Raw genomic sequence first — 20,433 nt, 5'->3', positions numbered from 1 at the left:
TGGAACTAGGCAGTCTCTGCCTCTGAAGGTCACAAGTTTTTAGGTGACTCTAACTCGGACCAATTCTCCAACATCTGAAACCTTGAGAAGACCTAACGAGTGATTATCTGCATTATATGAAACAATGGTATTCATGCTGTAAAGGTCATCCGCATTATCTGTGCCTTATGTTACACTAAAGCAAAGAATGCCCCGCAATCATGACCTTCCAAAAACCGACGTCACTGGCTACATTCAGTGGGACAGCTTCTTAACAACTCGTTGGCCGGATCAACCTACGGACCTTGTACACTTCTGAATGCCCTCACTCTCACTCCTGAATCTCTACAGTATATATAATGCCCGCCCCCGAGATACCCAACCTCCTCAGTTCTCTTCGAAGCGCTCGCGGAGGTCGAGGCCGTGGAAGAGGGAGAGGCGGCCATGCCTCCTCATCTGCCACTCACGACTCCACCATTCAAGGCACTGATACTGACGCCTCCGTCTCGAGATTAAGCGCAGTCGATCTTGGATATCTGGATGATCCTTATGCTCAGTACTTTGTCCAGAGCTCTGCTGGCCCAGCAGCTAGACGACTTCCTATCATCAACAGAGGTGCGTGGCATGAGCCTTCCATCATGACATGTATCTTTACTGACCCAACTTCGTATAGGAACATATACAAGGACAATTTCTCTTGATACTCTTATCGAATCATTCCTCAGTGCGGACCAAGGCGCCGAGTCAGGTTCTACGCCAAAACAAATTGTTTCGCTAGGCGCTGGTACTGACACACGACCTTTTCGACTGTTCGCTTCCAAGGCTCGCCCTGGATTGGTCTATCATGAGCTTGACTTTGAAGTCGTGACATCAAAGAAGCTACGGACTGTTCAAGCTGTCCCCGCGCTAAGAAATATCTTAACAAATGTTGCACAACTAACAGAGCACTCCTGGTCTAGTACACCTGCAGGGGGTGAATACTATTGTCATGGCCAAGACTTGCGTAACTTTTCTCTGCCCAGGGCTTCAAAAGAGGACCATGATACCCAAGAAACACCACAGGAAAAATCCGAGATTACTCTCCCCGGCCTTCGCACCGACATCCCCACGCTGCTCTTGTCGGAGTGCTGCCTCTGCTATCTCAACGGCACCGAAGCTTTAGACGTGCTCAACTTCTTCACATCCCGTATACAAAACCTCGCAACCATCATCTACGAGCCCATACGCCCAGATGACGCATTTGGCAAGATGATGGTGTCAAATCTCGCAGCGCGACGCATAGAGATGCCCACGATAAAGATGTACCCTACGCCTGAGGACCAGCGAGCGCGGATGAGCAAGGCCGGCTTTGAGACCGTGCAACACATGACAATTGAAGATATCTGGCAGAAATGGGTATCGCCCGAGGAGAAGCAGCGTGTGGATTACCTGGAGGGGCTAGATGAGGTTGAGGAGTGGAAGTTGTTGGCGGCGCATTATATCGTCGTTTGGGCTTCAAGAGGGAGCGGGTTTGGAAATTGGAGAGGCATTCAGGCGGGGGCTTATGTAACCGTTTAGACAACATTTAGATAACATCAACAAAATCGTCAACATCATGTTCACAGAAGTTGTACAGATTGACCAACACTGTTGGCATGATATGTCGCGGAACAATATACTTCCTAATTAAGCTTAGCGTATCATCACCGCAGCACGGTCGCGAACCTGGTCCCTCCTACAAGGCAAGGAGACAAACATTATCATCAAACCCCATGACAGAATAATCATTGTACGACTTCTTATGCTGCCTATGACTCAAACCAAAGTCACATGCACTCATAGCTTAATCATTCGTACAATAGCATAAAAGGCATTACTACGGCGCCCTATCAAAGGTAACACCCTCAAACAAGCTCATCTCACTTGAACTATTGAGTACCAAGACAACAAGCCTTGCCAGTCAACTATAATTCATCCTGACTTTTGAGTCTCCTACACATAACCATCATCTCAAATCACAACAAAATGGCCGAGGCACGAGACAACAAGGCGTACAAGTATCGCCAGGAAATCAGTCAAATGATGTATGTTTCTGGCGAAACTGCAGAGCCTCCTGTCGAAACTACAAGTATCATCGAGGACATCGTCCGGCAACAAGTGATAGAACTGGTAAGACCTTCCCCTCATCTCTTTCATCTGGTCTTCTCTTATCTCACCTCAGCTCCGAAACTGTACCGAGCTTGCATCGCGTCGCGGCTCAAAATCAATCAGTATCAATGATCTGATCTTCCAGATCCGCCACGACCAGGCAAAGGTTTCTCGTCTACGCACTTTTTTGTCGTGGAAGGATGTCCGTAAGAACGTCAAAGATTCAGACGACAAGGGTGCAGACGCCGACCTCGCAGCTGGCGACGACCCAGTCGCGACGGGTGACAATACCACGGATGAAGCATCCAAAAAGAACAAAAAGGCAAAGGTCGGTCTACCGTGGGAGCCCTCGTCGTACTACAACGTTGAGGTGCCCGAGCGCGAAGACGAGGAGGATGAGGAAGAGGAAGAGATGAATTACATTACGCTGCAGCGTTTGCGCAAGGCCGATGAGCGCACCAAAGCCATGACCAAAGAAGAGTACGTAACGTGGTCTGAATATCGCCAGGCTTCTTTTACCTACCGAAAGGGTAAGCGGTTTCGAGAGTGGGCGGGTTTCGGTATTGTCACCGACAGCAAACCGTCAGATGATATCGTCGACATCCTCGGCTTTCTGACTTTTGAAATGGTCCAGACCCTGACCGAGATGGCACTCAAGGTCAAGGAACAAGAGGATCTAGTCCGTGCCCAGAACGGAGGAGACAACGTCGGTACTGCTAAGAAGCGGAAACATGAGGGAGCATTGTTCGACTTTCCCAGCGAGGGCAAAACGCCAATTGAGCCTCGCCATGTTCAGGAAGGGTCTCGGAGGCTGCAACAGCGGCCCAAGAAGTCAAGGGCTATGCTCAACGGGACTCGAATTTCACAACACACGCCACTTAACATCTTTTAATGTCCAGCCCATGTGTCTATTGTACTTGGGTTGTTTTGTATGGAGTTTGAGTATGGAGACTGCCAATGTCACGAATCGTCGATTGATAGTTGTGTTGTTATAATATACCACTGTTTGCCCACCGCCTTTCATACACTTGGTCCGCCTCAACTGAGCTGCACCAACCCCTGAGCCACAAGTCCTGCTACTATAAAAGTACCTACCCTGCAGTAAAACTCATATTCGAGAGTGCCATCGCCGCTGACAGTAGCTGGTCGCATTAGTACACCTGATTATGAATAAGGGAAGTGGCACTTACACAGCGCAACTACAGACATGGTAATCGAGCCCATCACGGTAAACCCAGTCTGATTGGGATGACTGAATTGGATGTAAGAAAACAGGATAGCGCCTGTTGCAAGGAATGCGACCACAGCAACTCTGTTGCCGAGCACAATGACGCAGGATATAAGTCCTATTATACCACCAAGAATAACACCCAGAAACCGGTTGTTGAAAGAGTCGGTAGATGCTCCTCCTGACTCTGCTTCAAAAAGAAGGAGCAGTTGCATGGGAGCCCACACACCACGAATATCCGAGTACTATGCGTTCCATGTGGTAAGTGCCGGCCAGCTAAGGAGAATAATTCCAACTGTGAGTAGAGCGGCATAACAGAAGTGGCTCGATTGACTTTGGAGCTTTCTATATGCCGATTCGAAGTTCCGGACTATCGCGAGCACGATAAAAACAGGTGATGGACAACAATGACCTTTAGAGGACTCGAGAGGCCTCGGAAGCTGAGGTGTCCATCTGGTAAAACAGTTCCTATTGCGTCTTGTATTCTCAGGTATGCCGTGGCTTGTGGAGGTCATGGGGAGGAAATCTTGACCAGGTGTGATAAAGTCGGGAAACATGGTTAGATTGGTGAACGACGTGACGCCGGCGCCAATCAAGGTTGGGTACATGACGTTTGTAAGCGCCGATAGCGATACATAGTCTTGCCTTCCGAGCAGTACAATCTGGCAGGCTATGAGTAAGAAAATGACAAACAGCGTAGAGCTGGGGATGGCGGATCTGAGGTAACCATGGAACATTGAAGCTACGGCAAGAAATATGCCGCGGACGACATATGCCGCTCCTTTGTTTTCCGAAAGACAGAAGTTGGATAGCCAGAGGCCGAAGACAGACTAAGAAACACCGACTACTGTGCCTAACACTGTCTTCAGAACAACCGCGAAGCAAAGATCGGTTCTTTGTGACGGGTGGGCAAACGCGATTAACATCGGGGCGAGAAAGGTACATGGACCAAGGGCGTCCATTGCTGGTTGACTGATGACACAAGCGATGGAAGCAGTAGATGCAAATGACGACTGTGCTGTCTTTATAATGAGTTCTTTGCTGATAGACATGATGGACAGTTATGTTGATGTGTAGTGGTTGTTCAGTAAAGCCTGTGCGGGCCTGGTCACTTACACGAGTATCTCCCAATCAAAGGCCTCAAACAAATAAACTTTACCACTTTCACACTAAAAGTCAACTACATGTCACAGCCAACGACATAGAACAAGGCACAAAGAAAGTCAAAACACAGTGATGGTTGATGCGAGAAGTGTGAAGGGACCAATAACTGTTGTCACTTGAGGGCTGGTGGCTCTACGATATCTATCATAAGCATCTTTGTGATGGGCTTGACAAGAGCTTTGCCTTTTGGTCTTCCTCTCTCTACAAGGGCTTTTGTGGATGACTGGCTGGATAGAAGCTATTGCAGCAACACACGCAACTGATGATCGCGCGATGTCTCTGATGACCTTTATTGTGGGAATAATAGGTAAAAAAATATGTAGCTTGTTTTTTAAGTAATATCCCTTATAGATACCAGTTATTGCTGCGTTGACAGCCAGGCAGCTGCTCTGCAATGTACGTATTCTTCTTGGTAAAGTTTGTTTCGCAACCGTCTTCATAATGGGCGTGATGAATAAAGATGAATGTGGAAGAAATAAATAGACTTGCTTTAAACCCCCAATTCAGGACCTCTTCAGTGACTAGTCACCTATAGCACACCTACTGAGATATTTCATCATAAAATACTCATTCTGCAATTCTTCATATTCAAGGTAATTGTTAACTGCCTACCAATGTTTTAGCACCTCTCAGGTATTTGTGGCACCTGTGGCCGTACGCGGCCGTGCTTTTGTGCGGCACGGTCACAGTGGGTTCAGAAAAGTTCCATGGCCTCCGAGAGGATACAAAAATAAACAGACTGAGAGGCCCGTTCTATATAGCACAAACTGACCTACTAATTTTGTATCTCACCTTTCTCGCGCCAACCAATCCCTCCCTACCCTCCCTACCTATTAGCTGTGTTCCGCGACAGCCTCCTAACAACGACAGCTTATCCATGCCACCTTAACTATCGCAATCCTCCTTTCTCAAACAACCCCCGTTTTAAACATTTAGCCTTGCTTAATCAACATGCTTTCTTTTATCCTCATTCAAAACCGACAGTAAGTTTCAATGCGCTCGATCGTACCTCGTCGTTTTCGTACTAACGTTCCTCAGGGGCAAGACTCGTCTCGCCAAGTGGTACGCCCCTTTTAGTGACGAGCAAAAGATCAAGCTCAAGGGCGAAGTCCACCGTCTCGTTGCGCCCCGCGATCAAAAATACCAGTCCAACTTTGTCGAGTTCCGCAACAACAAGATCGTATACCGCCGCTACGCCGGTCTCTTCTTCTGCGCCTGCGTCGACACAAACGATAACGAGCTGGCATTCCTCGAGGCTATTCACTTCTTCGTCGAGGTTCTCGATGCCTTTTTCGGAAACGTCTGCGAGCTTGACCTTGTCTTCAACTTCTACAAGGTCTATGCCATCCTCGACGAGGTGTTCCTGGCGGGCGAGATCGAAGAGACGAGTAAGCAGGTTGTGCTCACGCGGTTGGAGCATCTCGACAAATTAGAATAAACCGCGCACCCAACGATTGAAGGCTCGGAGAAATAGCCTTTTTCGCATATCGGAGCTATAATTTGTATTTAATATCATAAGGAGGCAGGTTGGAGTTGAGGCGTTTAGTGGAGGCATCCACAGTATTAAGAATATACCATTGCTGTTGTTTCTGCTTGCTGCAATGGTTCTCTACTATTAGATGGTCAATTGGAAGCCATATATTCCCATATATTTGACTCAGGTTGGCTACAAGTATTTGTTCTAGTCATTGAATTACCTAGGCCCGCTGTGGGAAGCGGAAGTTGACTATCAAATTGTTGCCAGTGACTGATAAGTAAGAGCCCCTCAACCTCTATCATATGGAAAACGAGAGTTATCAAATCTACACAGTACCATGTCAAGCTCACGACATCTAAATCCATATGATCTCTACCACAAGCTCGACATAATGAATTGACAAACACCTTTAAACTCCACATATCACGCAGTATCCATGAACAACTTAAACTCATCTCTATCAACCAATCACCTCTTCTTCAAAGCCGCAAACCTTCTCTCCAGGTCCCCAAGGTCAGGAATTGAACCATCGGGCTCACTCTTTCGCGCTGCCGCCTCCATCTTCTTGCTCGGTTTCAACTCGACGGATCCCAGCGTCACCTTGGGATGTATGTTGTCAGTCGTCATTCTTGGGGGTGTCACCGTCAATGGACTCGTGGGACCTCCGGCGGCTAATTTCTTGACGGGCGTGTTCAAGACTGAATCTTTGGAGTCTGCGGTGAGGGGCACAGCCCTTTGCTTCTGCCCACCAGATGGTTCGTCCTCATCGTCATCGGCTTCTTCGTCTTCGTCGAGTAACTCCGGGGGTGGCGACACAGCCTCTCGCCTGGGCCAGTCGACGCCATAAGCCCTGGCGATTTCCTCCAGATAACCAACGACGAGCTCTTCTCTGGGGGGCGTGACGCTGAGCTTCTTGACAACTTTCTCATTGACCTTCTTATCCGCGTTCTCCGTTGCCGCAAGAACATACTCTTTTCCGTACTTCTCCGCCAAAAGTGTCCTCACAGTTCCGAGCTCTTTAATCTCCGTCTTGGGCGCAGCGTAAATCAGGCTCTGAATCGCCTCCTCCAGTCCGGGGTCAACGGTATGAGCCTCTAGCAGTCCGGACCGCGCAAGTAGGAGTTCGCAGTAGAGTTCGAGGATTTCGTGAAGCTCGGAAGTGATGTCGGATCGGATGATATTCTCAACACGGATGCGGGCTGAATCCTCCTTGCCAGCCTCAAGTAGTTGGGCCATGGCTCTCCGCGCGGTCTTTCCGAGCTGCTCATCGCGTTGCTGCACCATGCGCAGGCGCGCAATGGTCAGCTTGAGCTGAACCTTGAGCTTTGTCTATTGAGTTGAGCGCGCATATTAGTTACGGCACTGGATCAGCTGTGTGCGACTGGACCGGCGCATCATGGCGGGGAAGCGCGGGTATCTGAAGAGGGGCATCTTACTATGAGACTGGCACTAGGCGGCATGATGGTTAGATGGGGAATTGTAAAGACTGGTTTATGAGGATTGAGCGAGAAAATATCTTTGATAGAGAAAGAGGGAGAGGAGATGCAGGTATAGTAAAAGATAGTGGAGGGGTAGGATGGAATAGGCAGACAAAGCTGTACCCAACTATACATAACTGCCTTGCGACGGAACTCAGACGCCCAGACGCTATGAGCTCATTCTCACTGGGGAAGTCTTGAGCCCCACCACAGCTTCATCCGGATCAGGCCGACCCTGGAAGCTTGTTACAAGGTATGTATCTCAGTATCAGAGACGAAATTAGTAGGTCACTTTATACTATTTAGGTTGTAATAGGTTACAAAATAAAACAAAAAAAGTTCTACTCTGGTCATGCAGAGTGATTGTGAAATTGTTCAACATTGTCAGACATCCAGTCCATCCATATAAGTGTACAGCTCTCCTATGAACCAAGTAAAATGACCCCTTCCCAAGGGCTGTCTCACAGCTCCAGATGACCCTGACAACGGAATCCTTCATCGCCATATAACGCCGTATCCTAATTCTATCATTCCCTTTGTAATCCTGTTTGACACACTCCCTTTTCTGTCGGGGATACGCAGCTCTGTGCAGGCAGATGCTTACTCCATATCGGCATCTTCGGCGACTGGGGCTACACCATCGATCGCCTCGCCCTTGAACACCTCGCTGCCTTCGTATGTGACTCGGCGCCATCCGCAGGCCTCCTTGTCGTCCTTGATCCACTCCATTGTAGGGAAGTAGTGGTCGTTCTTCTTCATAGTGATCACCCATGGAACATTGTCAAATGTCACAGCCTTGAGACGGAAGTCTGTTTCTGGTTAGCTCGACTATACTTTGGCATGAGCATGGAAAGGTTGACTTACAGGTGTTGTCCGGGATCTCTCGGGTTGCAGCAATGAAAGAGGGAATATCAGGCGTGGGAGTACCGTTGACATGAGTGATGAAGTTGGTTGGTGCAACTCCATACTGGTAGGCAGGAGAACCTCTAATTCGACTAGACACATACACCTCACTGTGTAGCTTGCTGATCTGCTGTCGAACAGCTTGATGGGGTCTGTGAAGGATAGCACCACAGAACGACACTGCATGATCCGTCTCCATATCGTCTGCAGACACAGTAGGGATTTGAAGGCGCATCTCCTCGCACTCGCGGACGATAACGACATCGAGTAATTCATGTGAGTACATCAAATCGAAATCCGAGATGGTAGTGCAGATCTTGCCATTTAGAGTGAGAATAATATCTCCTTCGAGTAGGGATACCGGCTGGTTGACGCGCTCGAATGTTCGCTTGCTAACCATGAAGAGTTGATGGTGGGATCTGTTGGCCTGGGTGACCTTTTTGATCCATTCATCTGAAACACCCATGACAGATGCTTGGGACATCTGAACGGATCTAAACTCGACCGACATGATGCGGAGTTTGGGGTTGACGCCCTTCTGAACCGACTCTACCACAGGGAGCAGAGTCTTGGTGCCAAGGCCGAGATAGTACTCTTCGTCCCGCGAGCTATGTGGGTTGCGCTCTCCAAGATAGCTAAGCCACAAAGCTTGGACAGTGCCGTCGGGCGCGACAAGAACACCGCTGTTGCAAGTCGAGCCGAGATTGCTATCAATCGTGATGGCATCGACGTTGACGGCGCGGTAGCGGGGAGCGCCAGAGTTGGCGGGAATCGCTACCGCTGTTATCTCGGTGACACTGGTAGAGCCATGTACAACGCGCCCAATCCTGTTGTAACCCAAAAAGTAGGTCTTGGCGCCTTGAGTGAGGACCTCGTTACTCAATCTGGCGCTCTTGACAGGGGCATCCACAAGAGATGGGTCATACTGGATGATGGCGTAGTTCTGGAGGGGGTGTAGGAAAACTACTTTGCCTTCAACAATGATAGAATCAGCGATAGTGACAGTAATGTCACAAAGATCGTAAGGGACAATAGCCCTGGAGATCAAGACCAGACCCTTCTCTGCATCAATCACCAGACCCATGCCCCAACGACGGTTCTTGGGGAAACCGTCAAGCTTCAAGGGCATGGTGCAGTTGATGTGGACGAAGCTGTGAATCAGATTTGCGATGCCAGGGTGTGGCATGTGCTCCAGCTCGATGAAGGAGGCAGATCTTCGAGTAGGTGGAACAGGAGGTAAAGGATCTCCGAGGTCAGTAAAGTCCCAGACGCCAGACTCGTCATTTCGGACAGCGAGCTTCATCTTTGACGCCCAATGACGGTCAATATAGGCAACAGTGGTATTGAGAGTGTGCAGATCACGAAGGTGCTTGTAAGTGACAACAACTCTGGCACGATCTGGAATGGCCTTCATCACTTGGATGAATGTGTCAAGGTCTGGCACTTTTTTGTGGTCGATTGTTTGGACAATCCAGCCATTATCCGTATTATCAAATCGGAAAGATCCAGCTGACTCGCATACATAGACACCCTTGACAGCGACGGCATAAAGTCTCGCTTGCTGGTAGGACAAATCGTGGAAGCTGGCACCCGCCACTGAAACAAAACGGTCAGGGGTGATCTTGTGGAGATCTCCAACCTCGAGCTCTACCTCCACGTCCTCCCCACCACGTTGGAGGTGCAGCTTGATGGTGTTACCAACATTGGAGTCCAAAAAGTCGTCAAGCCTGATAAACTGAGTGATAAGTTCGCCGTTCACCTTGACCAGGACGTCTCCCTCCTCAATTTTCTTGTCTGAAGGGCCCTGGGGAAGGACAATCTCGGCTACCAGCATATTGGTCTCCTCTGGAAATTGCTTGCGCATGGCCGCCTCCCATTCAGGGCTCAATCCCAGTCTGCGGCACTCGTCAAATGGCTTGAGAAGGAATTGGCATTGAATGTCACCGCGTGTGACAGGCTTGCCATTCTGAATACATTGAAGAGCACGCAGTGGTCTATCCAATGGAAGGAAATAGTCTGTTGAAGCTCCATCCGATCGACCACCAGCTTGAAGCGCGACAGCGCATCCATCCTTGTTCACGACGGGACTTCCAGAACTTCCTCCACTGGCGGCGGCGTTGGCCTGGTAGTAACACGTGTTGAAGTCGCTGTAGCCTTCGCCGTATTCGGGTGCATTTCGATCCAGACGGGAAATAATGCCGGAAAGAATACTGAGCTTTTCGCCGGCATCGTTACCCACGACTCGGATTTCGGTACCAACTGAGAATATGTTAGCGATGAGCGGGTGGATTTGGTGTTTCGGGGGAGCGCATACCCTTTGCGAGGTCGGGTCGCAATTCAAGGCCGTCGATGTGCATGTACTTGATCGCCTTGGGGTCGTAACGAAGAATTCCGAAATCGTGAACGGGATCGCGGTAGACGGGATAGCAGTCGACTTCCTCGTGGTTATCAAAGACACAGTGGCCCCAGAAGGGTCCAGCACCAACAACGTGACGGTTGGTGAGGATGTATCTAGACAGTCGTTAGCATTACCTGTGAAGGATGGCAGAGGAAAAAGCACACCCTCGTTCAGAATCAACAACATATCCGGTGGCTTCACTAGTCAAAGCGGCATCGGTATCGAAGGAGCAAGTCTGGCAGAAGCGAATCGCGACAACGTTGCGCACGACCTTTTGAATCGTGTCCTGCCACTCGCCTAAGCTTCCTGGTGTCCCAATGTACATAGCATGAGGATGAAGGTCGTCGCTTATTTCGGACTGGCCATCGAAGTCGACAATGTCGGGAGTGTTGTCGTTGGGAGAGTGCTTGCCGTTGATGGCACGTTTGGCGGGGGGAGGCAGGCCGGGCGAGCCAGGGGCCTTTCTCTTGGTCCTTGGTGAAGAAGCGGCGCCGTTCATGATTGTGGATTATTGAGGTCGTGATGGATGTGAGAAGATTGCCGTGAAGGGGTCACGGGGGTTGTTTTGTTTGCAAAGGGGGATCGAAGAAACAGCGTCAGAGACAGCAGCAAACCAGGATCGCAAACAGTGACAAACGGGAGTGAAACAACAGCACGGGTAGTGACAGCGCGCCTAGGATAGAATGGGCAATGCTATAGATTAAGTAGAGTAAAGTATAGTATAAAGAAAAAGGGCGAATATGATTAAGAAAAAAGGCCCATGTGATGACGAAGCCAGGTTTGAGATCTGGGGAAAAATAAAATTTATGATGGCACACTCTTTGGATGAAGTTGGCCTGTTGCTGGTGGATCAGCTGGAGCGGTAGTTTGGTAGGCTACAGGGGAAATGGTACCCTCGAAACCCGCTAAAGCAGACACCGTCATTCCCGCGACGCCCTGACCCGCCACTGTGCATAAGTTATGCAACAGTCGACCTCTCCCCGCCTTGTCCGTCCCGACAAGACATGAAGATGGTGTGCCACAACTTTGCGATTACAACGACAGATGACCAGTCAACTGGGGCTCTGAGATGGTGGGCGATTGAGACTTTTGTGCCTATTTTGACCCCGGCACGTCCTATTCTAGAGCCTCGATGCATGTCTCATTCTGTCTCTCATACAATGCAACACATCTTGTCTTATACGCAACCCAACGGCTGACCCTCTTCGCTCATCCAAGATAACGTTGTACTTCTTCTGTCAATGCTGTGCTCCTCGTGCAACCAAGACTGCATCATCTCAAAGGTTCGCTCCTCGATCCACGAAGCCATACTACGTGCTCTATGCAGAGAAACACACAAAAGCAACCGCTGCCGTCCGAGACACGGAAGAAAACGTGGTTTGTTCCCAACCCACAGGATCAGCATCAGCATTAGGATCCCGTGTCATCTCACTATATCGTTGTTACACTGCCTTCCGATCCAGGTGACCGCCACTCGTGCAATACTACATGCATATCATGCAACCCCTCCAGGCCCCTCTCTTCTTCTTGAATGCATCGACTCGAGCACTCCGTCTATCGCTGCTGCTTGTTGCTTCTCCGCAGATAGGCAAGTCGGCCAGTGGACGAGATGGCCTCGTCGTTTCTTCACAAACAGGCTGTACAGGACCCATGCGAACAAGACTGCCGTGACGCTCAGCGCCGTCGGGGTTTGGAACTGACTGGGCGACGAGAATATTATGGTCGACGTGTATGCACACATCTCGAACACATGTTGCCAGCTGGCTTCCACAGCAGAAAAGGCTCCTCGATTTTGCGTTTCGACTTCCTGCATCATGCATGGTTAACAAGTCCCGCGTCAACAAGCGTGAACACACGTACCTCTTGGATGATGACCTGTGCCGAGAGATCGACGCCCCAAAGTCCGACACGACTAAGCATGGAGCTGCCCACGAGTGCCAGAGTTGAGACGAGGACGTTATCGGCATACCGCCAGAATATTGATACGCCTATTGATAAACATCCCAATTGCCAACTCAGGAACCAAAGCCCTGCACGAACCGGACCAATCTTCTTCATTAGCCATGGCCCAATCCAAGTAGCCAGAACCTCGAAGGCTACAGATATTGTTCTCATTGCAGCAATTTGAGACGAGTTGTATCCGCTTGACAAAAGATAAGTAACCATAATTCCGCCAAAGGATAGAACCGTGCAGTAAAGAAGGGCCACTGCGAAAGAGGGGAAGAAGACGGGGTGGGCAAAGTAGAGACGAAGATCGTCAAACGTCTTCTTTAGGCCATGCTTCACCGACACCCAAGGACTTTGGCGATTGCCATCATCGAGGGGCGTGGCATGTGGTGTACTTTTGGGGCACTGCAGTGTAGGTACCTGATGATAGACCTGCACGGATTAGTACTTATCTCAAGATGGAGCACACAACGACTTGCCCTAGCGATGGTAAAGTACTCGATTACAACTGATGCGCAGTTCATCACCAAGTTCACAAGAATAGCTGCTTCCGTAGAAATTCCATCTACCATTCCTATGAAGAATGGTCCGAGGAGTTTACATACAAGGTCAATCCGTCTCATCTGTGAGTTCATCGCTATCGAGAAGTTAGCAAGGTTACCGCCTCAAGCCTCGAGTGATATACTTCGGAGGGCAACAGTGTCAGAGCGAGCCACAACGATGACCTATTCTGTGAGCTTCTTTCGCTGTCATTGAATTTGGACTGCATACCCAGTCTCTTTCGACTGACACAACGTTCATTATGGCGGCCAGTTTCTCAATACAGGCCATGAGAATCGAGACCGCAAGCAAACCAATTCTCACTTGATGAGGCATAGTATGAACTTTGATGAGAACAAGAAAGATGACACACGATACGGCAACGACCAGTCTTTGAGATACTTCGGATGTTAATTACTTTTTCACATTAAACGTGAATTCCTTACCAATTGATAGTCTCACCGTCTTGAGGCGGTCGTTGCGATCGATATAGTGCCCAACCCAAGATGATAGTGCAATGGCAGCAGCACCTCGAATCATTGAATACACCGCAAGAGGCATCAATGTTCCTGGAAAAATAGAGGCGAGATATAGAACACTTCCGAATTCAAAGACGCGCGAGTTCCATGTCGAGAGTGTGTGAGATACATAGAGTCTGCGAGCGCTTTGGGTGATGGTCCACTCAGAACTGTGAGTGCTTGAACTGTCGTCATCGCCTTGATTGATACTGTCATATTGTTCTAGTGGTTGATACGGCGTTGTTATTACACCTACTGGCGATGGCGACGATGATGGTGATATAGCAAGCAAATGTGCTCTTTCTTCGTCTCCTACATCGGTGGTCATGGTAAAATAGCGGCGGTGTGAAAATGATCCTGGATAACAAGAGATAATAGAGAACAATCAAATTAAAAACTAAGAAAAGAGAAACATTTAGTATTTGTAAATTAAAATGTTATAAACAGTACCGTAACATGGCATGATTTTAGTCTAATAAATGCATCGAATGGCTGTTGTTAGGAGTCGTCAATGGCCAGTTACAGGCCTACTTTTCTTTATCGGACTCCGTGATTCCGATCAAGCTAAGCCATGAACCCCCACAGTCGGATCGCTTCCGATCAACTTCCAAACAAGGCAATCCTCAGAGGTAGACTTGACGGTAGATGAGATTGAAGTAAAGGTCATGGTGACAACAGTCTCAAGAAGCTCTCAAGAAGCTCAAAATTTCGGGATCTCTCTCGTAGACTCGTCTCCAATTCAAAAAAATTCAGCAACAAGGTCACGCATAATCTCAAGGCTGGTCATGTTTCATTTTAGCTAAGTATATGCTGGTTAAGCCTCCTTACTTGACCTGCCTACCAGACTTCCAAAACTCATTTCATGTGCAGCATCTGCACAAATGTCCCTAGAGAAGAGATGATACGAGAATTCTATGCTCATTTCATGGCCTAAGCCGTTGCATCTCGGACTTTCCTTCCAAAATAATCACCACACTTCCAGTCTTCTCAAGAAGGCATTGCCTCTAGCCTGGTATGAGTTGGCTGGTGATTTAGACTTCATAGTCAAATTCTCCGTCCTCTGCCTTGATGGTCTCGTTGAGTTCCATCTTGATGGCCTTGGTAGAAGCTTCATCATCAATTTCGGCTTCTGCTTCTTGTCAGTAAAGTGCTTCGGGTGTTCAAAACCGCAAACATACTGGGAGCTCGGCGCTTACGAGGGGTAGACTTCTTGGGACTTCCACAGTCATCGTCATCCTCATCGGACCCGGCCATCTTGGGGGTCTTGGGCTTGGGACCGCGCTTGCGACCTATGAGTCTGTGTGTCAGCTCTCCCTGTTAAGGTCGCGAGAAATGAGATATCATACCAGGAGTCTTCTTTGCAGGAGGCGAAGGAGCATCGGCGGCCTGCTGCTTGAGAGCATCGATTTTCTTGTTGAAAGCGGTCCACTGGTTCTGGAGGCTCTTCATGGTGCGGCCTTCCATGGTGATCTCGTTCCAGTTGATGGACTTGCCCTCGGGCTTCAGCTGAGCGACAATGCGGAGAAGAAGCTCATTCTAGGTAGGTATCGCAGTCAGCACCAGCCAATAAAGGGTGTCACAGATGAATGAAAGATGTAGGGGCAACTTACCTTAGCCTCATCAGTCCAGGCGTTAGTCTTGGGAGTTGAAATGTCCGACATCGTGACGTTGATAGTGTCAAAGGCGGTGAGGCACACTCTTAACTCGAGATGAGGAAGATAGAATAGATATGAGAGATGATGATGTTTCCAGATAACGTCAGGCACCTAAGGATAATTTTTAGATGTGTTGAGTAAGGATGAGTGACGATGAAGAAAGCAGCGTGAGAGAAAGGATGATTGAGGAGGGATGAGAGAGAGAAAGGGTGAAAGAGAATAAGGATGAGTGAGGAGGGAGAAAATTACCAGGCAGCAAACATGGAAGATGTGTGAATCATGAGTGATACCCCTCTCTCTAAGCACTGCGATGCTGAAGGTCTGGGTCAGTAATAGTCTTAACCCCGCGATACATTCACGTTTAGCCACTTGCAAAAATATCACGAGGTGCTGCAGTCGGTTAATTTTCAAGCCTGCATGCTAGAGGCAAACGGCATAGCAATCAAGATCATACAGGATTGTGAGGGGAGGGGATGTCACGCTTGGTGAATGAAATCACCCGTAGAGTGGATGGAAACTCAGGAGAAGCAGACGAGGAAAGTACGGTACTCACTTGTAAATGATTTCGGTGAATAGTGGCCACTTATAATGAAAGGAAGGTATCAGATGGAAGTTTTGCTAGACACAAATGCGAAGTGGCTGTAAAAAGTTGGTTTCTCGGGGCGTTCAGGGGTAAATCAGGATAGCAGGATGCAACATGAAGGATGTGGGGGAAACGAAGAGGGATCCGGGTGCAATGTATCTTCTCTGCATTGAATACAGTTTTAATTACCTAAATATGTGCAGTGAATCACACATGTTCGCAGAGCAAGTGAATAGCTCAAGCCGCCCCGGAGAAACGAAGCTACTATGCACGGATTGGCATTCCCTAGTCACCCCAGCACACGTAGTGGGATATCGCTCGTCTATTTCTATGTACTATTAGCCCGTGCCATCATACACTCGTCTTGGACTTCCAACTCCAAAGACCGTATCCTTCCAAGCTGATGCCAGCGAAGCCTCAGTTGGTCATAGCGACAACGCCCACGATGCGAATCGCCAAATTGCAACTTCCTAAAAACAGAATCGGTATCAAACGCAATCGCTCGCTCCATGCATTGTACGACTGCGTAGCTCCTATAACTGTCCAAATCCTAAACCGCTTTTCTTCGTAATCTTGTAGAATCCCGGCAGAAATATTATAAACCGCTCTGTACGACACTATGCATGCAATCGCTGACAGTCAACAGCAAGTCTTTCCAGTAACCCATGTCGAGTCTGACTCCAGTCGAATCCCATCCCATTTCTTTATACTCCACCCCAAAATTGGTGATTACTTCATCTTCATCCGAAACGCCATGAACTCTCGGAACCGCCGTTCATGTTCTTCGCAGGCGGCGGTCCAGCGTTGGCGGACATCCATATCCTGTTCGAGCCAGTTGTAATACTCCTGAATGTCGTCATCGCCCCGATTCTCCAAGAATGAATACCCCTTCTCTGCTCTTGTACGAGCAATGTGAGATTTTCGTGTAGCAAAATGATCCACAACTTGAGCGTTGAACGCATCCCACTGCTTCATGTAATCCTCAAATTCCTTAACATATGTTTCCCAGGATTGCGCACTTGGTTGTATTCCACTGGCCATCACAGCAGACGGAATTTGAGGAGCAGTAGGCGCATTTGGAAAGATCAATGGATGGACCGCTGGTAGCTTGATCGGGATTTGTGGCGCAGCCTTGCTTTCGAAAGGCAGATTGTCCTTCAAATCGGAGAGAGACTTGAGGCCTGAACTCTGCTGAGTGAATGGGGCCACGTTTCTCAGATCAGCAAAACTGGCGATGAACTCCTCGCAGTCCTCTGATCCTACATTGTTCGGGTTAACCGGCTTCCTTGGACTTTCCACTCGACTCTCGACACCACTGGCGTTATCTGCGTTGGCCTCCCGCCATTCTGGTCTCGACGGCTCGACATAGATGTCTCTGGCAGTATGAGAAGCTGTTGATCCGGGAGCCTGGTTCGTTTCAGCAGGCTGAGGCGAAGGTGTAGTCTGGGGTGGTTGGGGAGACGGAATTTTGGGAGGGCGAGGTGGTGGGATCGAGTTCGACACAGGAGGAGTATCTATATCCATCGCCTGGGGACTCTCAGCTGCAGGTGGCTCGTCTTGTACCTTGCGACCGCGCCATTCAAGAACTTCATCTTCACTGCTGCTGTCGTCCACAACATTCGTATAGTTGGGCTTTCTAGAAGCCTTGGGCTTTCTCGAATTTGTGCGAGACAATCGCGTAGGTGAGACGGATTTGGCTGGCTGGGGAACAAAAGTATGGGGCCCAAATTCCCAACTGTCAGGATTGAAAGCTGATTCGGGTTTAGTAGAATCAGGTCGTTCAGAGTCAGAAACGAAACTGGGGGTACTCTTGCCGCTCGTCGTAGGACGCTTCCCAGGCGATCGACGGCCCTTTCTATGCTTCGCTGGACTTCCCTGCTCAGCTCCACCAGCACTGAATTCCCATTCTGCTGCATCCTCCTCCTCCACAAAGCTAGTATCGATATCGTCAGTGTTTCGTCTCGAGAACGGAGGCTGGTCGGGTGAATTTCGTCGAAAGGTATCGTCGTTGACAGGGAAACTGAAACTGTTTGGGTTGGTATTGTTAGCGCTATTCGACCTGCTGGGAGTATTTATGCTGCTGGGGTGACGTTTTGCTTTCTTAGGGGGGCTTTCAGACCCGGCATTCTTGGTATTGATAAGCCTAGTCAGTACCACCCCCTGTATGCGCTCAAATTCAGTCAATGTATGTGAATTAAGTCTGCCACTAGGCGACTGATGGTTAGGCTTCGCTGGAGTTTCGTAAAGACCGTGGTAGAACCCAGATCCATAATACCCCTGACACTTGTTGAAGCTTTTCGACGTGGGGAGATGGCGAGTTTTGGAAGTTGAGTTGTCATACATTGAGGGGCCGCCGGGCGACTCAGCTGCTGCCGACATGTTAGTAACTTCGTTCTTCTCCAGAGACCTTCGAGTACGACTTACGTTTTTCGGTAGCAGGAACCTCGGTAGCTTGTTGATTAGGCCCCAGGGGCACGCTCTTAAAGCCACTTCGAGTCTTCTTCATTTGGGCTTTGGGACGGTCGGCGGGATCACGAGGTATCGAAGGCTCTTCAGCTTTGCCTACTTTTGGAGCACTACTGCTACGTTGGCGGTTGAAAGCTTCCTTTTCCAGTGAATCCTGGTCTTCGCGGTTGGTTTCACGAGTACTCTTGGCTCGATTTATTTGAATGCCATCGAAAGGGTTAGTCTTTTCACCGCCGTGCGAGGTATACGGGCTGCTTTGTCGAGGGTCTGCCCAGCTGTCTCGATCTCTAAACTGACTCAGGGGATCAGGCATTGGGGTCGGTGCAGGCCTTTGGGGAGTGGGAGGAGGAACTGGTTTCGGGTCTTCTTGAGCATAAGGTTGAGCGTATCGCTCCGATGCCGGTCGCGAGCTATAGTTGCTGTTAGATACAGGAGGCTCGTCGCCCATCGCTGTACGAGGATGGAATCCCGTCTTTCTCGCGCCGAACGAGGCCTCTGCACGTTGCCTTGCAGATTCCGTCCGAGGCGGGGGAGGTGGTGGAGGAGGACGTGTCTGCTCATTTGACTTTCCCGATGTTCCCTTTCGCATGTTCTCAAATGCTCGCGCCGCATTCTTCTTAGACTCGGCGTCTGATGCTGTGTACTGCTTTGCCGTTGGAGGAACTCCTGACGAGAAGCGAGTCTGCCATCTTTGTGCGCCCGAAGGCGTAGTTCGAGCGCTTGTGTTGGCGTTGTTGCGTCGCGGGGGGGGCGGATACTGCGCGCTTACGTTCGACCACGGGTTGCCCTTAACACCCGAAGCGCCTGGGTATCGACCACGAGCCCGGGAAGCATCATGTTTGGCCTTCTGTTCGGGGTCGGAAAGAATTTCGTGCGCCGTTTGGATAATCTGGAACTGGGTATTGACTTCTTGCTCTCGTCCAGGATTGCGGTCCGGATGATACTTGAGGGCTGTGGTCCATGTTAGCACTCATTCAGGTTGAAGAATTCCACCCGCATATACCAAGCTTTCGATATTGTTTTCGAATCTCCGTTAGGTCAGCTGTCGGTTGCAGCTCCAAGTCTGCATAGTAGTCTCGGGGTGTACCCATCGCAATGGAAGGACCCCAGCAGACTGGTGATCAAAAGCGACCGTGGCTAATTTGTACTTGTAGCTCGAATTTCTTTGGCGTGAAGATGAAATATGTATTATCAAAAGCTGCAGAATCCGGTAGGAATCATGTAGATTGCCGTCAAATGTATACAATGGTGTCTACTTCGAATTCGTGTGGCGACCGTTTGACGGTTCTGTTAGACGTTGTACTCCAGTTTCAGCGATTGTTATCGGTGTATAGGGTCGTCGAGCTGCACTTGTGGGGTCTCAAGTTAGCGACAATCATACATAAATTGTAGGAAGCAAAGACATCTAGCTTTTGTCAAGATGTCGGCAGGATATTCTCGTGTGTAGAAAGCAAGATGACCTTTGATGTGACCGCGCAAGATTGCAAGGATAGGCCCAGAGTTCGGGGATAATCATAGGTAGCTGTGCCTCTGGACATGCGCAACAAAAGATCGATATTGATTGGCGACACTGACTGGCATGAAGTTGATTCAAGGAAAAGACAAACTCACCAAGATGACGTCAAATTCCGAAGGTAAGGCTGTTGATGGGAAATAGGATCAAAATGCGCAAAGACAAGATGAAGGCTGGTCTAATGAGGGGACAAAGAGATCGTTAGCTGGCGGCTACACAAGAAAAGAAGCAATGAGAGGTAAATAAAAGTAGAAACGACTGGGAAGTTGGAGGGACGAAGCTGGCGCGCCGGTGATGATCAGAAATGAACTGTACCTTTTTGGATTTAGGGGCCCTCGCCTCTCTTGGATGAGTGAAGTTGAAGGTGGGTGGTACTTAGCGTGCCTTGAACCCAGTAGCACCACGAGGCCGCGTTGAATAAATGTGGCTCAGCTCCAAGTTTCGCCTTTTGCTCGAT

The 20,433-nt window shown here is 49.3% G+C and overlaps 8 protein-coding genes across 8 annotated transcripts; 3 read left to right on the top strand and 5 right to left on the bottom strand.

Annotated features, from left to right (window-relative positions):
- Nucleotides 1-338: 338 nt before the first annotated feature.
- FSST1_011286 (leucine carboxy methyltransferase) lies at nucleotides 339-1,536 on the top strand (the record flags this gene model as incomplete). Its single annotated transcript, XM_083234403.1, has 2 exons — nucleotides 339-594; nucleotides 653-1,536. 2 exons carry the CDS (start codon nucleotides 339-341, stop codon nucleotides 1,534-1,536), a joined length of 1,140 nt encoding a protein of 379 aa, XP_083080982.1.
- Nucleotides 1,537-1,983: 447 nt separating this feature from the next.
- Nucleotides 1,984-2,998, top strand: FSST1_011285 (transcription initiation factor IID, 18kD subunit-domain-containing protein; the record flags this gene model as incomplete). The annotated part of the gene is made up of 2 exons (XM_083234402.1): nucleotides 1,984-2,127; nucleotides 2,180-2,998. 2 exons carry the CDS (start codon nucleotides 1,984-1,986, stop codon nucleotides 2,996-2,998), a joined length of 963 nt encoding a protein of 320 aa, XP_083080981.1.
- Nucleotides 2,999-5,449: 2,451 nt separating this feature from the next.
- FSST1_011284 (AP complex, mu/sigma subunit) lies at nucleotides 5,450-5,936 on the top strand (the record flags this gene model as incomplete). Its single annotated transcript, XM_083234401.1, has 2 exons — nucleotides 5,450-5,481; nucleotides 5,537-5,936. The coding sequence occupies 2 exons, from the start codon at nucleotides 5,450-5,452 to the stop codon at nucleotides 5,934-5,936; spliced, it is 432 nt and encodes a 143-aa protein (XP_083080980.1).
- A 507-nt stretch (nucleotides 5,937-6,443) lies between these two features.
- FSST1_011283 (regulator of Vps4 activity in the MVB pathway-domain-containing protein) lies at nucleotides 6,444-7,435 on the bottom strand (the record flags this gene model as incomplete). The annotated part of the gene is made up of 2 exons (XM_083234400.1): nucleotides 6,444-7,304; nucleotides 7,412-7,435. 2 exons carry the CDS (start codon nucleotides 7,433-7,435, stop codon nucleotides 6,444-6,446), a joined length of 885 nt encoding a protein of 294 aa, XP_083080979.1.
- Nucleotides 7,436-8,053: 618 nt separating this feature from the next.
- Nucleotides 8,054-11,253, bottom strand: FSST1_011282 (putative nuclear serine protease HtrA2/Nma111; the record flags this gene model as incomplete). Its single annotated transcript, XM_083234398.1, has 4 exons — nucleotides 8,054-8,262; nucleotides 8,318-10,615; nucleotides 10,671-10,867; nucleotides 10,919-11,253. The coding sequence occupies 4 exons, from the start codon at nucleotides 11,251-11,253 to the stop codon at nucleotides 8,054-8,056; spliced, it is 3,039 nt and encodes a 1,012-aa protein (XP_083080978.1).
- Nucleotides 11,254-12,249: 996 nt separating this feature from the next.
- Nucleotides 12,250-14,087, bottom strand: FSST1_011281 (uncharacterized protein; the record flags this gene model as incomplete). Its single annotated transcript, XM_083234397.1, has 6 exons — nucleotides 12,250-12,561; nucleotides 12,615-13,133; nucleotides 13,181-13,338; nucleotides 13,387-13,426; nucleotides 13,473-13,642; nucleotides 13,688-14,087. 6 exons carry the CDS (start codon nucleotides 14,085-14,087, stop codon nucleotides 12,250-12,252), a joined length of 1,599 nt encoding a protein of 532 aa, XP_083080977.1.
- Nucleotides 14,088-14,790: 703 nt separating this feature from the next.
- On the bottom strand, nucleotides 14,791-15,420 carry FSST1_011280 (uncharacterized protein; the record flags this gene model as incomplete). The annotated part of the gene is made up of 4 exons (XM_083234396.1): nucleotides 14,791-14,888; nucleotides 14,938-15,048; nucleotides 15,106-15,295; nucleotides 15,340-15,420. 4 exons carry the CDS (start codon nucleotides 15,418-15,420, stop codon nucleotides 14,791-14,793), a joined length of 480 nt encoding a protein of 159 aa, XP_083080976.1.
- A 1,306-nt stretch (nucleotides 15,421-16,726) lies between these two features.
- Nucleotides 16,727-19,554, bottom strand: FSST1_011279 (J domain-containing protein; the record flags this gene model as incomplete). The annotated part of the gene is made up of 3 exons (XM_083234395.1): nucleotides 16,727-18,366; nucleotides 18,422-19,414; nucleotides 19,467-19,554. 3 exons carry the CDS (start codon nucleotides 19,552-19,554, stop codon nucleotides 16,727-16,729), a joined length of 2,721 nt encoding a protein of 906 aa, XP_083080975.1.
- Between the last annotated feature and the right edge of the window lie 879 nt (nucleotides 19,555-20,433).

Source organism: Fusarium sambucinum, chromosome III, assembly GCF_050947815.1.
Source record: "Fusarium sambucinum isolate potato_lamoka chromosome III, whole genome shotgun sequence".
Taxonomy (NCBI): domain Eukaryota; kingdom Fungi; phylum Ascomycota; class Sordariomycetes; order Hypocreales; family Nectriaceae; genus Fusarium; species Fusarium sambucinum.
This window is presented reverse-complemented; position numbering and strand designations above follow the sequence as displayed.